The 14,392-nt window shown below is 38.1% G+C and overlaps 2 protein-coding genes across 4 annotated transcripts in view; one reads left to right on the top strand and one right to left on the bottom strand.

Moving 5' to 3' along the window:
* Positions 1-14,392, top strand: part of pappab (pregnancy-associated plasma protein A, pappalysin 1b) — a 127,587-nt gene that overhangs the window by 44,572 nt on the left and 68,623 nt on the right. For both annotated transcript variants that reach the window (XM_055200624.2, XM_055200623.2), the window contains exons 8-10: positions 8,460-8,588; positions 9,379-9,470; positions 14,043-14,239. In XM_055200624.2, coding sequence (XP_055056599.2) covers positions 8,460-8,588; positions 9,379-9,470; positions 14,043-14,239 — 418 coding nt within the window. The remainder of the gene's footprint in view (positions 1-8,459; positions 8,589-9,378; positions 9,471-14,042; positions 14,240-14,392) is intronic.
* Positions 1-14,392, bottom strand: part of LOC129440985 (uncharacterized) — a 171,553-nt gene that overhangs the window by 143,672 nt on the left and 13,489 nt on the right. The gene's annotated exons all lie outside the window — the stretch shown is intronic.

Genomic DNA, 14,392 nt, shown 5'->3' with positions numbered 1-14,392 from the left:
GGCATCCAATCAGTCTTTCAGGATCTCTCCAAAGCTATTAAGCCACGCCCCTAGCAACCATTTTGGGTACCCTAGCAACATCTCCCATAGACTGCCATTATAAAATGTCCAGATGGATATCTTTGCATCACACTGTCATAGAGACATGGGGGTGGGATCATTTTACTCAGGCATCCAATCAGACTCTCAGGATTCTTACAGAGTTATTAAGCCACGCCCCTAGCAACCAAATATGAGCACCCTAGCAACAGAACAAACAAAGCCTTATATCTCCGCTTCAGAACATCATAGAGACACGGGGGTTGGACCGTTTTACTTGTGGCTTGAAGATTGATCATTATGGGATGCCAATTTTCTCCCTAGCAACCAAACTTAGTACCCTAGCAACGGAATAAACAAAGCCTTATATCTCCGCTTCAGAACATCATAGAGACACGTGGGTTGGACCGTTTTACTCGTGGCTTGAAGGTTGATAATTATGGGATGCCAATTTTCTCCCTAGCAACCAAACTTAGTACCCTAGCAACGGAATAAACAAAGTCTTATATCTCCGCTTCAGAACATCATAGAGACACGGGGGTTGGACCGTTTTACTTGTGGCTTGAAGGTTGATCATTATGGGATGCCAATTTTCTCCCTAGCAACCAAACGTAGTACCCTAGCAACGGAATAAACAAAGCCTTATATCTCCGCTTCAGAACATCATAGAGACACGGGGGTTGGACCGTTTTACTTGTGGCTTGAAGTGTGATCATTATGGGATGCCAATTTTCTCCCTAGCAACCAAACTTAGTAACCTAGCAACGGAATAAACAAAGCCTTATATCTCCGCTTCAGAACATCATAGAGACACAGGGGTTGGACCATTTTACTTGTGGCTTGAAGTATGATCATTATGGGATGCCAATTTTCTCCCTAGCAACCAAACTTAGTACCCTAGCAACGGAATAAACAAAGCCTTATATCTCCACTTCAGAACATCATAGAGACACGGGGGTTGGACTGTTTTACTTGTGGCTTGAAGTGTGATCATTATGGGATGCCAATTTTCTCCCTAGCAACCAAACTTAATACCCTAGCAACGGAACAAACAAAGCCTTATATCTCCGCATCAGAACATCGTAGAGACACGGGGGTTGGACCGTTTTACTTGTGGCTTGAGGTGTAATCATTATGGGATGCCAATTTTCTGCCTAGCAACCAAACTTAGTACCCTAGCAACGGAATAAACAAAGCCTTATATCTCCGTATCAGAACATCGTAGAGACATGGGGGTTGGACCGTTTTACTTATGACTTGAAGTAAAATCATTATGGGATGCCAGTTTTCTGCCTAGCAACCAAACTTAGTACCCTAGCAACAGAATAAACAAAGCCTTATATCTTTGCATCAGAGCATCATAGAGACACGGGGGCTGGACTGTTTTATTTGTGACTTGAAGTGAAATCATTATGGGATGCCAATTTTCTGCCTAGCAACCAAACTTAGTACCCTAGCAACGGAATAAACAAAGTCTTATATCTTCGCATCAGAACATCATAGAGACATGGGGGTTGGATGTTTAAACATGTTAGCTTTATGCTGACTTTATGCTAAATCATGTTAGCTTCATGCTAAATCATGCTAGCTTAATGCTAAATTATGTTAGCTTTATTTTAAAAAGCTTCATACTGAAGCATACTAACAACAAGATAGCCTACTAAACCAAACTTCTGTCAAACTGTTTTAAACGTTCAGACCAGGCTTTGTCAAGCCAACATAAAGTTTGTCCTCAAACTTTAATATCTAGTTGAGGTTAATGTTGAGGGCTAATGAGAGTCTTGACTTTCTCTCTATTAGAGATGCAAATTTTGAAAATGTGTAATGCTGGACCATCATATGCCGCACTGGTATATTTCTAGCTATAGCCAACAATATAGTACTGTACATTGTATGGGTCAAAATTAGCATTTAAAAAAACAATCATTAGGATATAATGTAAGATCATGTTCCATGAAGATATTTAGTAAATTTCCTACTGTAATTTTATTTATATGTGTAATATTAGTAATATCTGTTGATAAGGACTTTATTCTGACAACTTTTAAAGCGACTTTCTTAATGTTTAGATATTTTGGCATCCTCGGAGTCCTATCCAATGTTTGAAATATGTCAAATGGGGGGTCCCATCCCCGTCATTACAGGGTCGCCGTGATTTCACAAAGTAAGATGTGATCCTGGATCAACTTTTAATTAAAGAAACCCCAAATTACCCTTAACTCAAACCCTACACTGTAAAAAATACTTTGCTGCCTTAAAATTTTCATAGATGAGTTGTCACAACTTATAAAATATAGTTGAGAAAAGTCAACTTAATTTTATAAGTTATAACAACTCACCTGTAGTTATAACAACTCATCTCTAGTCAAGATAAATAATTGTAAGTTGAAATGACTTGTAATTCCGAGTTGATTCAACAAAAAATTTTAAGGCAGCAAAGTACTTTTTACAGTGTAACCATTTTACCCCTCAAATTAGTGTGAAATAATATTTGAGAAGACCAGAACCAAATCCTAAATCTTAATCTTTGTTTTTTTTATCGTAATCTAACAATCTGTCAAGACCTTTATTTCAGACAGAAATCTTTTGGATTCTTTTATTGTGAAATTGGCACAAATAATGGACAGCATTGTTTCGTGGCAGCACAAAATGAGAATTTTTTATTCATGTAGTATTACATGTCCCTTAATGCTTATATACATCAATGGAAAGCTTATTTATTATATATTTATTTATACATCTCAATTTCAAATCCCTTATGACTGGATTTCTGGTTTAGGGTCATATTTAATAGGGGTGTAATCGGACAGTTCAATTACGATTCGATACGAAAACGGTTTTCTCCGCCAGCGATGCAATTTCTCTTGATACGTCAAACACTTCTTCAAAGCGATTCCGATTCGATACGATTAATTTATCAAAATTTTTATATTACCTGCTTAGTTAAGCAGTTACATTTTTACTTACAAATGCAATTAAAATATATAACATGAACATTGAATTAAACTCTTTGAAAATGGCACAATCTCTGTCCCAAGTGGAACATTTACAACAACAAACTAACAAAATTCAATATTACATAGAAAAATAAATTAATTAGAGCTGGGCAAAAATTAATCTAGATTAATCGCAAACCAAAATAAAAGTTATTTTTTGCGTAATATGTGTGTGTGTGTAATTTTTATGTATATTAAAAAATATAGTATATACACACACACACATGTAAATGTTTCTTTAATAAATACATGAACGTGTTTGTATTTATATATAATAATTACGCACAGCACACACTTGTATATTATGTAAAAAATCACTTTTATTTTGTATGCGATTAGAGTAATCTTCGCCCAGCACTAAAATTGATATAAAAATAAATCTGTTAAACTTAGCATTTCATCTGTCACACAACTTCAGATCTAACAGTCAAACAAGTGCTGCAGTGGTCTCTTTTGAGAGATTTTTCTTTTTAAAAAAATCAAGTGATCAACATGTCAAGAGAGAGGACACTGTGTTTTGCATGGACAATATCACCTGCAGTGCTAAACACACGCTCGTCTTCTGTCTCTTTCGCTGCTACAACCACTTTGTTGCTGCATTACATTCACTTGCTGACGCTAGCAGATGAAACTTAACAAACATCCACGCTTTGGTGGAAATGCGTAGATGGACATTAAGTCAAAGAATGAGGACGTGAAAAGTGTCAAAATAAAGGTACCTCAAATCGATTTTTTTATGTGTGGCATCGATGCGTCGGATTGTTAGAAATAAAATCGATGTATCAATCCATATCGATGTATTGTTACACCCCTAATATTTAATTTGTAGCTGGGAGGGCAAATTTATTGGCTAAAGAGGACATTAAGCATTTATTGAGTAATCAGAAGTATTCCTAAAGACAAATACGGTTGTCAGCAAAACTTTTGAGAACTCTTTAGAGCTTTTAACTTTCTTGCAATTTTCCGTGCAAAGCTAAACATTTTGGTTATTTTGACATATTTTGGTCAAAAGTCAAAATTTTCATTTTTGTGCAGTTTGGTAAGTGCATGAAGAGCTCGCGTGTAAAAGTACTTTCACATGAAATCTGCTTAATCCTGGCCTCGGGTCAATCAGAAATACAGCTTCATTGGCACTTTTGTGCATCATATTACGTGCACTTTGAGGACTTTTGTGGATCAGTACTTGGACCTGAATACAATCCGAATGTGGCAATGACACGCATCACAGCGCCCCCTAATCTGTGGTTCAGTTTCGTGATTTTTACCCTTTAAATTCTGACTTTCATGACTTGTTGCGTTTTTCATGATTTTGCAACTGTATACTATGTCTTGTCCAAAGAAGTGAAGGTTTTTGCCAAATAAGTAAGAAAACATGTCAGATGCACTTAGAGGGTTTTGCATTTGAACGTTTAACATGTAATTTAGTTAAAGGCGGGGGGTTGTTTACCCAATGTCAGTTCCAAAGAAATGGGAAGTATCTACTGTAAGAAGAAATTTTATATAGCACGGTAAAACTTGCTGTGCTGGTCAAAAGCTCAAATCAAGAAGAATGATTTTGAAGAATGATGTGTTTTTAGTAATACTCGAAGCTCCTGTTGCTTAAATAAACGATTATGATTTCACAAACAAACAACCGTGCCACAAATTCCTAATGTAGCCGCAAGACACTGATGCCTAAATTGATACTTACTCGATTCAACGGCGAAATATTCTTTCCTCTTTGTGTAAGCTAAGCCAACGGTCGACCTCAGGAGTCATTGTGACTGTTAAAGATAGCAGCACAACGCTTTTAGATTTGCTGTGCTTCTCCACAACAAACATGGCTTAGAAAAACACAGCCACAAGACCACATCGCGGGCCAAGATCTTCCAGCTTTTGCCCTTGGGCTTGGCTCAGACTCAGTGCCGTTCTACTGTCCTCTGGCGCTCCGCAGTTCTCACACCACTGCGGCTCCCTGACCCACATTTGACTGTTTGGGAAGTCTGTTGCCGGAGACGCTTGTGGGGGGCTTAGTGCTCCACGGCGTAGCTGATTGAACAGAATACACCTGAACCAGCTGTGAGGCTTTCCGCACGCTGTGTGAACTTTTGCTTTGGGCAAAAAGTTACACCTGTGGTAAGGATCTGAGAAGCATATGTGCCCAAAGAGGTTTAAGGGCTGATCTGGGACCTGATTAAAATGTTTGCATTAACCAAAGCCTTAGCTAGTAGTCAGAAAAAAGATGGTTCTTTTTAGATTAAAGGGACATTCCACTGTTTTAAAAAAATATGCTCATTTTCCAGCTCCCCTAGAGATAAACATTTGATTCTTACCGTTTTATCGTTATTCTTACAGCTGATCTCCGGGTCTGGCGCTAGCACTTTTAGAATAGCTTAGCACAATCCATTGAATCTGATTAGACCATTAGCATCATGCTAAAAAATAATAGTTAAATAAATAGTAAAATAGTTTCGATATTTTTCCAATTTAAAACTTGACTCTTCTGTATATATATATTAGCCTAGAAAATCGCAGCTTTTATTTTCCATCGCTCTTTGGTTATTTTTTAGCGTAATGGTCTAATCAGATTTAATGTATTGTGCTAAGCTATGCTAAAAGTGGTAGCGTCAGAACCGGAGATCGGCTGAATGGATTCCAAAACGGTAAGAATCAAATGTTTAACTCTAGGGGAGCTGGACAATGAGCATATTTTCAATAAAAGTGGAGTGTCCCTTTAAGGACAAAAAGGTCCATAAATGCAGTCTGTACTTCTGCAATGTATTTTAAGTCTTAAGCCCTAAAGTAGCATTTTGTCAAGAATAAACCAAAAAGCATCAGGGTTGTTTTTCGCCAATAATAAAGTGTTTAAATACGACTGAAAACGTCAGAAGCCCCATTGACTTCCATAGTATTCTTTTATCTTACTATGGAAATCAGTGGGGCTTCTGAGGTTTAGTTACAAAATTACTCAAAATATATTCCTTTGTGTTCATCAGAAGAAATAAATGTATACAGGTTTGTAACAACATGAGAGTGAGTAAATAAATGATGACAGAATCTTCATTTATGGGTGAACTGTTCCTTTAAAGACTGGTGGTAACGCACACAAAAGGGCCGTATTGTCCAAAATAAAGCGCCATACAACCCCCCCCCCCCCCCCCCCATGCACCGCCTCGCCAATTGATCTTGTGTTCTCTCCACCTCCATTCTCCAACTCTGTTTTAAGCATTTCATTGTGAGGTTAAGATAAATGAGAAGAAAAGTGAGAGGGGAAATGCATTTTATGGGGTTTGGGGGTCTTATGTTATTCGGGTGGTCTACAATGCTATGTTTAACGGCAAAGTGTGTTAAGATTAGAGGCCGTGCCTGGCCATGATCCGAGCACAGACACTAACCAAAGCTTTACTTTTTAAAGTTTTAGCTGAGTCTTGCACTTTACGTACCTGAAGTGTTGTATTACAGTCATGACAAATGCTGGGAACACAGAGTTTGTATACAGCACACTTTGTATTCTATGTAGGGTTACATTACAATAAGGATAATTTTTTTAGCATCTAATTGTTGGTGCATGATGAAATGAGACATTTTGTTTTGTACGGAAAACCGTATAGTTTAAAACCTTACATTAATGCAAATCAGCAAACAAACCAAACAGTAAACTCCCCCTGAACTGTCATTTACATTTTGCTATTATCAAAAGCGACTTGCAGAGCATTTAATCCATACATTTTTAAATCATTATGTGTGTATATTTGTTCCCTAAGAACTAACCCATGACCTATACTTTATCAATTGAGCTACAGGGACCTCCATCATACAATATATCTCTTAGCTGTAAACATTTATGCACCACTAATAGCTGTATTTGTAGTTTTCCTCATCAGCTTCTGTTTACTAGTGATTTGGTAAAAGGCACCCCAAACACTGTGCATAACCATTTCGAAGACATGTAAAGGCCACATATTATCATTCCCATTTTTACAAGATGTATTATAAGTCTCAAGTGTGCCTAGAATGTGTCTGTGAGGTTTCAGCTAAAAATTCCCCACAGATTGTTTGTTTTTGTGTCTGTACCTTTAAATGCAAATAAGCTACTGCCCTCACTCCCTTACCAACAAACAGTGGGCGCTTTCAGTTAAAAAAAGAGCGGATTTCTATGAATACAGTCTGGGACAATAGTATCATTAGCCACATTAATTCTACCACGTGCTAACAAACACATTTAGAAAAGCTTTTGGGTAAAGTTAAAGGAATATTCAATTTTCTTAAAAGAAAAATCCAGATAATTTACTCAACACCATGTCATCCAAAATGTTGATGTCTTTCTTTGTTCAGTCGAGAAGAAATTATGTTTTTTGAGGAAAACATTCCAGGATTTTTTACATTTTGGTGGACTTTAATGGACACCAACACTTAACACTTAACTCAACACTTAACAGTTTTTTTCAACGGCGTTTCAAAGGACTATAAACAATCCCAAACGAGGCATAAGGGTCTTATCTAGCGAAACGATTGTCATTTTTGACAAGAAAAATAAAAAATATGCTCTTTTAAACCACAACTTTTCGTCTAGGTCCGGTCCAGCGCGACCTAACGTTAATGCGTAGTGACGTAGGGAGGTCACGTTTTACATATATAAAACGCACATTTGCGGACAATTGTAAACAATAAACTGACACAAAGAAATTAATAAGTATCATTCAACATACAACAACGTCAGAACGGTCCTCTTTCAACACACTTGTAAACACTGGGGCGGAGTTTCACGTTCGTCCTCTGTGACCTCTTGACGTCATGACGTATTGCGTGGGGTCAGCTGGCGCATCACGACCGGATCTAGACGAGAAGTTGTGCTTTAAAAGTGTATATTTGTTATTTTTATTGTCAAAAATGACAATCGTTTCGCTAGATAAGACCCTTATGCCTCGTTTGGGATTGTTTATAGTCCTTTGAAACTCAGTTGAAAAAAACTGTTACGTGTTGAGTTAAGTATTAATTGTTGGTGTCTGTTAAAGTTCATTAAAATGAGAAAAATCCTGCAATGTTTTCCTCAAAAAACATAATTTCTTCTCGACTGAACAAAGAAAGACATCAACATTTTGGATGACATGGTAGTGAGTAAATTATCTGAATTTTTCTTTTAAGAAAATGGACTATTCCTTTAACAAGTCAGTCAGTGACAGTGGGCAGGGCTTTATCAGTGTGACATCACATTAACAAGAGAATCAAAACAGCATGTTTTGATCACCTTGTAAAAGTGGATTTTGCATAATATGGTTATGTTAAAGGGACACTCCACTTTTTTTGAAAATATGCTGATTTTCCAGCTCCCCAAGAGTTAAACATTTGATTTTTAACGTTTTGGAATCCATTCAGCTGATCTCCGGGTCTGGCGGTACCGTTAAGTTACTCGAGGTGGTAACCTCCCAACTGTTTGTGTTGCAGGGACCTAAATCCAGACGAGACGTACACCTACCACGTTGTGATGGTGTCTAGACAAGCAGAGAGTGAACCATCCCCTCCTCTCTCTCACCAGCTGGGTTCACCTTATTGTGGAGACGGACTTATACAGAAGTGAGATATTTTGAGGATTGTTCGAAACCAAACCGTTTTTGAGCACCATTGACTTCCATAGTAGTACTTTTTCCTACTAATGCTGCGTTTAGACCAGCCGCAGTAGAGGCGTCAAGCGCGAGTGATTTCAATGTTAAGTCAATGTGAAGACGCTTTGGCGCGCGTCTGGAGGTCTCGTGGCACGAATGAGGCATTTAGTGCGGCCCGGTACACGCTCTTCCTCCTCATTCGCACGTGTAGTTCACGCAGATAGAGCGTTGCCATGGCAAACACGCGAGTTGAAAAATTTTAGCTTTGCCGGAAAAACACGTCACGTTAACCAATCAGGAGCTTGCTCTAGTAGTGACATGATTACAGAAAGCGAGCGGAGTCGCAGAAGCCCTTTCCATTGACGCGAATTTCCACGTGAATGTCTCGATGACTACAATTTCAAGCATGAATGAAGCGAGTAAACTCAAAATGTTTAAGCGACAACTTGACGCGATTTTGACGCCTCAAACGCGGCTGGTGTGAACCCACGGTAAGGAAGTCAATGATGCTTCTGTTTCCTGCTTGATTACAAATATATTTTTCTGTCCAGAACAAAGACCTAATTTATATAGGTTTGTTACAACATGAGGATGAGTAAATGATGACGGAATCTTAATTTTTGGGTGAACTATCCCTTTAAATCAAATGAATTGTTGTTTTTCCATAACTAGTATTTCCATAATGTTCACTCTTTTTTGGCAAAACAGCTCTTTTGCAGTTGATGACTGATAAACAAACAAACATTCCTCATGTCTTTCAGGTATCTTGGAGAACAATGTGACGACATGAACTTCGTCAATGGAGATGGCTGCTCAAACCAGTGCAAGAAAGAGCCGTCGTTCAACTGTGTCGGTACGATACCCTCATCTGCAGTAGATGCTTATTCTTTTCACTTAAACAAAAATACACTTCCGATTGATGCGTTGCTTCAGTAGCATTCATCTTCATCGCCCATTACGTCCGGCTTCTATTGATGTCGGTTCCGCCCGGCTGCACGTCCATCAATTTCATGGTCTCGGCCTGTCATCGCCGTTACACGGTGTCCTGCATTAACAAAGTGACAAGAACCAGGAAAGTTCTGTCGAGGTATCTCTTTATTGTGGAAAACTTGTTAGCCGTTTGTGATGTTAATGGAGTGCTTTAAGTTGTGAGCTAATCGCTTCTGTCAAAACAGTCGCCCGCATAATTGGACCCTCTCACGGGCGTTTAAGTCCCCTCACAAAAGACTTTACTCTTGCCTGTAGAGCTTTAAAATCTTCCTAACGAGCACTGGTGGACCTTTGTCGCGCCTCTTCCTGTTAGCGATAATGCACCGATCGCCTTTTATTCTCAACGTGTGGACTGAAAGCGGGAGTGGAGTTTAAAAAAAGAAGGAGAACAGATAAGAAGGGCTTTTGAAGTTCGCTGGTGAATGTGGTCTACATTCATCTCGCTGAAGTCTGGTCTGACCTCCAGAACACCTCTGGAAGTCCGACGACGGCTCGGCTTAATTGGCGGTTCCTCTTGTTTTTGGAACGGGTTCAAAGGGTTCATCCTTCACAGCCTTGCCTTGGAAATAAAGGCCTGGTGATATTCAGCACATTCCGCTTGGAAGTCCGTGCTCCAGATATTATTTTCAACTAAATAAATCAATCCTCGATCTGTTGCTTTGTTCATAACAGCAGAACATTTGACGTTAATAAAATATGTCTCATCTAAGAGTGGTGTTTTCTTTGCGCGAGCCGCGTTTGTGTTGAACGAGTCCCAAGACAAACCAAACGAAGATCTACGGTTACGTCACCCCCTGATATTTTCCAGAGTGCTGTTTTTAACGTGTCACGAGAACTGGGCGAGGGAACACGATATTAATAAAACAGTTCCAGTGCGTTTTTTGTACGGGAAGGGATTGCGACAAGGTGCAGTGTGAATCCTATGCCCTTCACACATGCCAGCTTCCTTTGCGCCTGAGGATGGCTCTAATTTTACATGGGCAACGCTTGCAAATACTGTTTGATGTCCGTCTTCCCTTGTTTGAAGGGAAGGAATGTTCAAATGAATAAGTGCATATCTTGCAAATATGCTTCCTGCGAGCATTGGTGGGCACCTAGTAGCTGTTGACTACCAGGATGGGTGGTCTGAACAGGTGACACATAAAGGAATAGTTCACCCAAATATGAAAATATTTCTCTCATAATAGACCGGGGCGTCATGCACCAATTTTTTTTTTAAGGGGGCACAGTGTGCACAAATATTATAGAGCTTTCAGTCTTTTCCATGGCACTTACATTTCTGAACACCCCTGCTTTCATGCAAAAACCTCCAAAATAAAAGTGTTGACTAACTTTCATATCAAATACTATTCAATCGGAATAATGACATATTGGTATGATATTTACATCTGAAATGGCATGTTTTATTTATTTAAGTTGTAATAAATGACTTGTTTGATTGTGTCATTAATGCATTTTGCACAACAACTGCATTATCCTATAAAATGTATGTAATTTTAAATCCATAAAGTATATAAACAACGAAAATGACATAAGCTATAGCCGCGTGATTGATTTTAATGTTCAATAATGATTTAAAAAAATGTGTAGATAAAATTATTAGAGGAATGCATTATTGCCTCAAATTTTACCTTATGAGCATGTGTGATTCTGCGCCCCCATGAACTCTGGCGAACTTTGGCGACTAGAAATCTACTAATATAACGTCGAGATGATCACATTTTAAACAATACATTTTCTACACAGAGGAGGTTAACTGCACATTACCGTACTGGGGTTTGGAAATGTTGTGAGCGTTTCTTACACGTTTTAAAGTGCCCATCTTATGACTGCTTTTCCACAAGTTAAATAGGTGTATGAGTTCCATAAAGCATGTTTCAAAAGTTGTTTGCTCGAAATAGTGATGTAGCAGTCTCAACAATAAACTCGTTTTCCCTGGACAATGCTAACATATTCCCGTTATAAAACATTTTCAAACGTATTATTTTCGCAAATTACAGAAATTAAGACACGGCGGGGGATGTATACTGCTTGTGGACCGCGTGCTAATTGCTAGAAGCTAGCGGGAGGTCCAGACCGTAAAGTTACAAGAGGCTCGGGGGTTAGCCTCGTCAGAAAAGCCAGGGCGGTAAGGCCTGGTCTCGGTTAGTTTGGCAAAAAACTTTTAATTTGGCAAAGCACTATTACTTAGTTCTTGAAGAATTGTAAAATAAAGCCGTTAAATATTTTTTTTTACTTTCGAAACCACGCTGTAAACTATCTAGCCTGCAAAAATATCTATATAGCCTACTGTTTACAACCAATTTTAACATCACTATACATTTAAAAGGTATAATTTACGGGATTAGCATCAATGTATGATCTCTGTTTTGAGATACAGATGCTCTAGCATCATAAATGTAGTATTTTGTGACAGAAGATGACAACATGCAAAATATAACGTGACTTCTTAACTTTTGTGTTGATACAACGATTGTAAATCGAATCCAGTCTGTTTCAGATGTGTGAATGATCCATGAAAGTCCAATAAAATACATCCAATGACCATTTTTGTCCACAAATGCGTATAATACGTGAAATATAGATACATAGTCTGTTGTTTACATCAGATTTCGCATGAACGTCATATCGCCTACAATCTGATGACTATTTGCGTCGTAAAACACTCTATATAAGATAACTCCGGGTTCCAATAAACACGCGTTAAAACTTTGTTTTTAAAAGTAGGCGGGAGTATAATCCATAATATCCAAATAGCGCTGTTATTTCCGTGAGAAATTATGACAGCACAGAGGGTATCAGCGAAGTGACTGCTCTCTGTGCTCTCTAGCTACCTGGTGGGTGGAGACCTGCGAGTGGGGTGGTGGGCGGGAAAATTCATGTCTGCAGCGCCTGCCACCAAAATAAAGTAAAAAAAATTGATTAATCCTTTTTTTAAACGCGGTCGATTAAGAATCGATTCTCGAAGGCCACACATTTTTTTAAGGAATGTTTTGACTGTTTTGACTTTTTTCAGCATACATTTTTCATCTTGCATCAAAATTGTATTGTATTTATCATAATTGTATGCATTTGAAAAATAGAGATGGGTTCTGTTTTAATGTTCCCAAGTGTACCTAAAATAAAGAAGTGTAATATACAGGTTGGTGGCTCTTAATTTCTTTTTATTAATTACCCACTTGTAAACTTATGTTCACTGTTTTTTTTTTTATAAATAAAGTATTTGTATTAAATCTATATTCATTGAGTTGAATCGAGAATTCAGTATAAAACTCGGTCAGAGAATTGGAATCGAACCGAGAATTGAAATCGAACCGATAGCTTATGAATAAAAAATGAATCGATCTGGAACATCTGAATCGATACCCAGCCCTAATCAAAACACTATCAAAACGTCGAAAATCTCCAAAAAGTGACAAAGATACAGCACAGAATTGATAATATTGTGCATATTAAACAGATTAAAAGTCAAATAAACAAGGAAGTTTAGAGAAAGATGAAAGAAAGTCGCATACACTGTAAAAAATGAAAGTTGGATCGACTTTTTTCATGCACAATTACTTAATTTACTCACCCGGAAGTTGTTACAAACGTATTAATTTGATTAATTTCTTTGTTCTGTTGAATACAAATGACCATACAGATTTGGGGCACCATTCACTTTCTATAGTATTATTTATATCATTATGGAAGTGGATGTGGTGCCCCCAGAACCTGAGGGTGTGTAAATGATGACAGGATGGGGTTTTTTTAGTGAATTATCCCTTTAAAACAGTTTCCCTTAGTGTTAGCAACACGTATCCATTTTGCTGACACCTCAGGGGTCAGGCAGAGACAGGAATGGGACATATCAGGACATAAAATGGGACACACAAGAACATTCTTGTAAACCTACTACTGTAATATAAAATAAGGTGGAGGATATTGAAGCTTTTCAGCTGTCAATGAGATGAATTGAGATGATCAGGTTACTGTATGTGTGTCTATGCTGCTAATAAATAAAGCACATAGTCATAAAAAGTCATCAATCTGTCATCATGAATGATGATTTATGACTGTCCTTGTATGATGCCAGTAAAAACAAAGTAGACCATACATTAATGCTGTGAAGTTGTGCCATGTAAAACAACGAGTGCTCTAAACAACCTGTACAAACTAAAAAAAAAATGCAGTGCACTCAAATAAATTAAATTATAAAGGTGATTTTATAATCTGGTTGTTTACAGTAAATATCAAAGTGTTCTTATTTATTTGCATTTCATCCACCCTTATGAAAATGAATGTAAGGGTGTTGTAAAGTCTTGCTAAAGCTAAAAAACGTGGTTACTACAAAAAACCCTCTTATTTTAATATCAACATATCAGTAATATGAACACTCCTTAAAATATTTGATTTTATGTACTGTATTTCTCCTCTATGTCACCCGCTTCTTTAGATGAACCCAGCTTATGTTACTTTTATGACGGTGATGGCGTGTGCGAGGACTTTGAGAGGGAAACAAGCGTAAGGGACTGTGGTCTCTACACACCAAGCGGCTTTCTGGATCAGTGGGCCACGAGGGTGGAGGTGTCCAATGAGGAGAAGCTCCACTGTCCTGCAGAAGTGGCCGTTGGATATCCTGCAGTGACAAAGGTCTGTATGCGTATGCTTACTACTTTTACAAGCATACCCGCGCATGACAATCACACATTCTGTATTAGCTTAGCCAAGTACGTAAATCCCTAACTTTGCTAAAAATGAAAGCAAAAGTGTAAGGTCTGGCATTCGCCGGTGGTGCCAAAGTAA

The sequence above is a fragment of the Misgurnus anguillicaudatus genome, chromosome 22, assembly GCF_027580225.2.
Source record: "Misgurnus anguillicaudatus chromosome 22, ASM2758022v2, whole genome shotgun sequence".
Classification (NCBI taxonomy): Eukaryota; Metazoa; Chordata; class Actinopteri; order Cypriniformes; family Cobitidae; genus Misgurnus; species Misgurnus anguillicaudatus.
The sequence above is the reverse complement of the archived record's forward strand: the minus strand, read 5'-3'. Positions and strand labels throughout refer to the sequence as shown.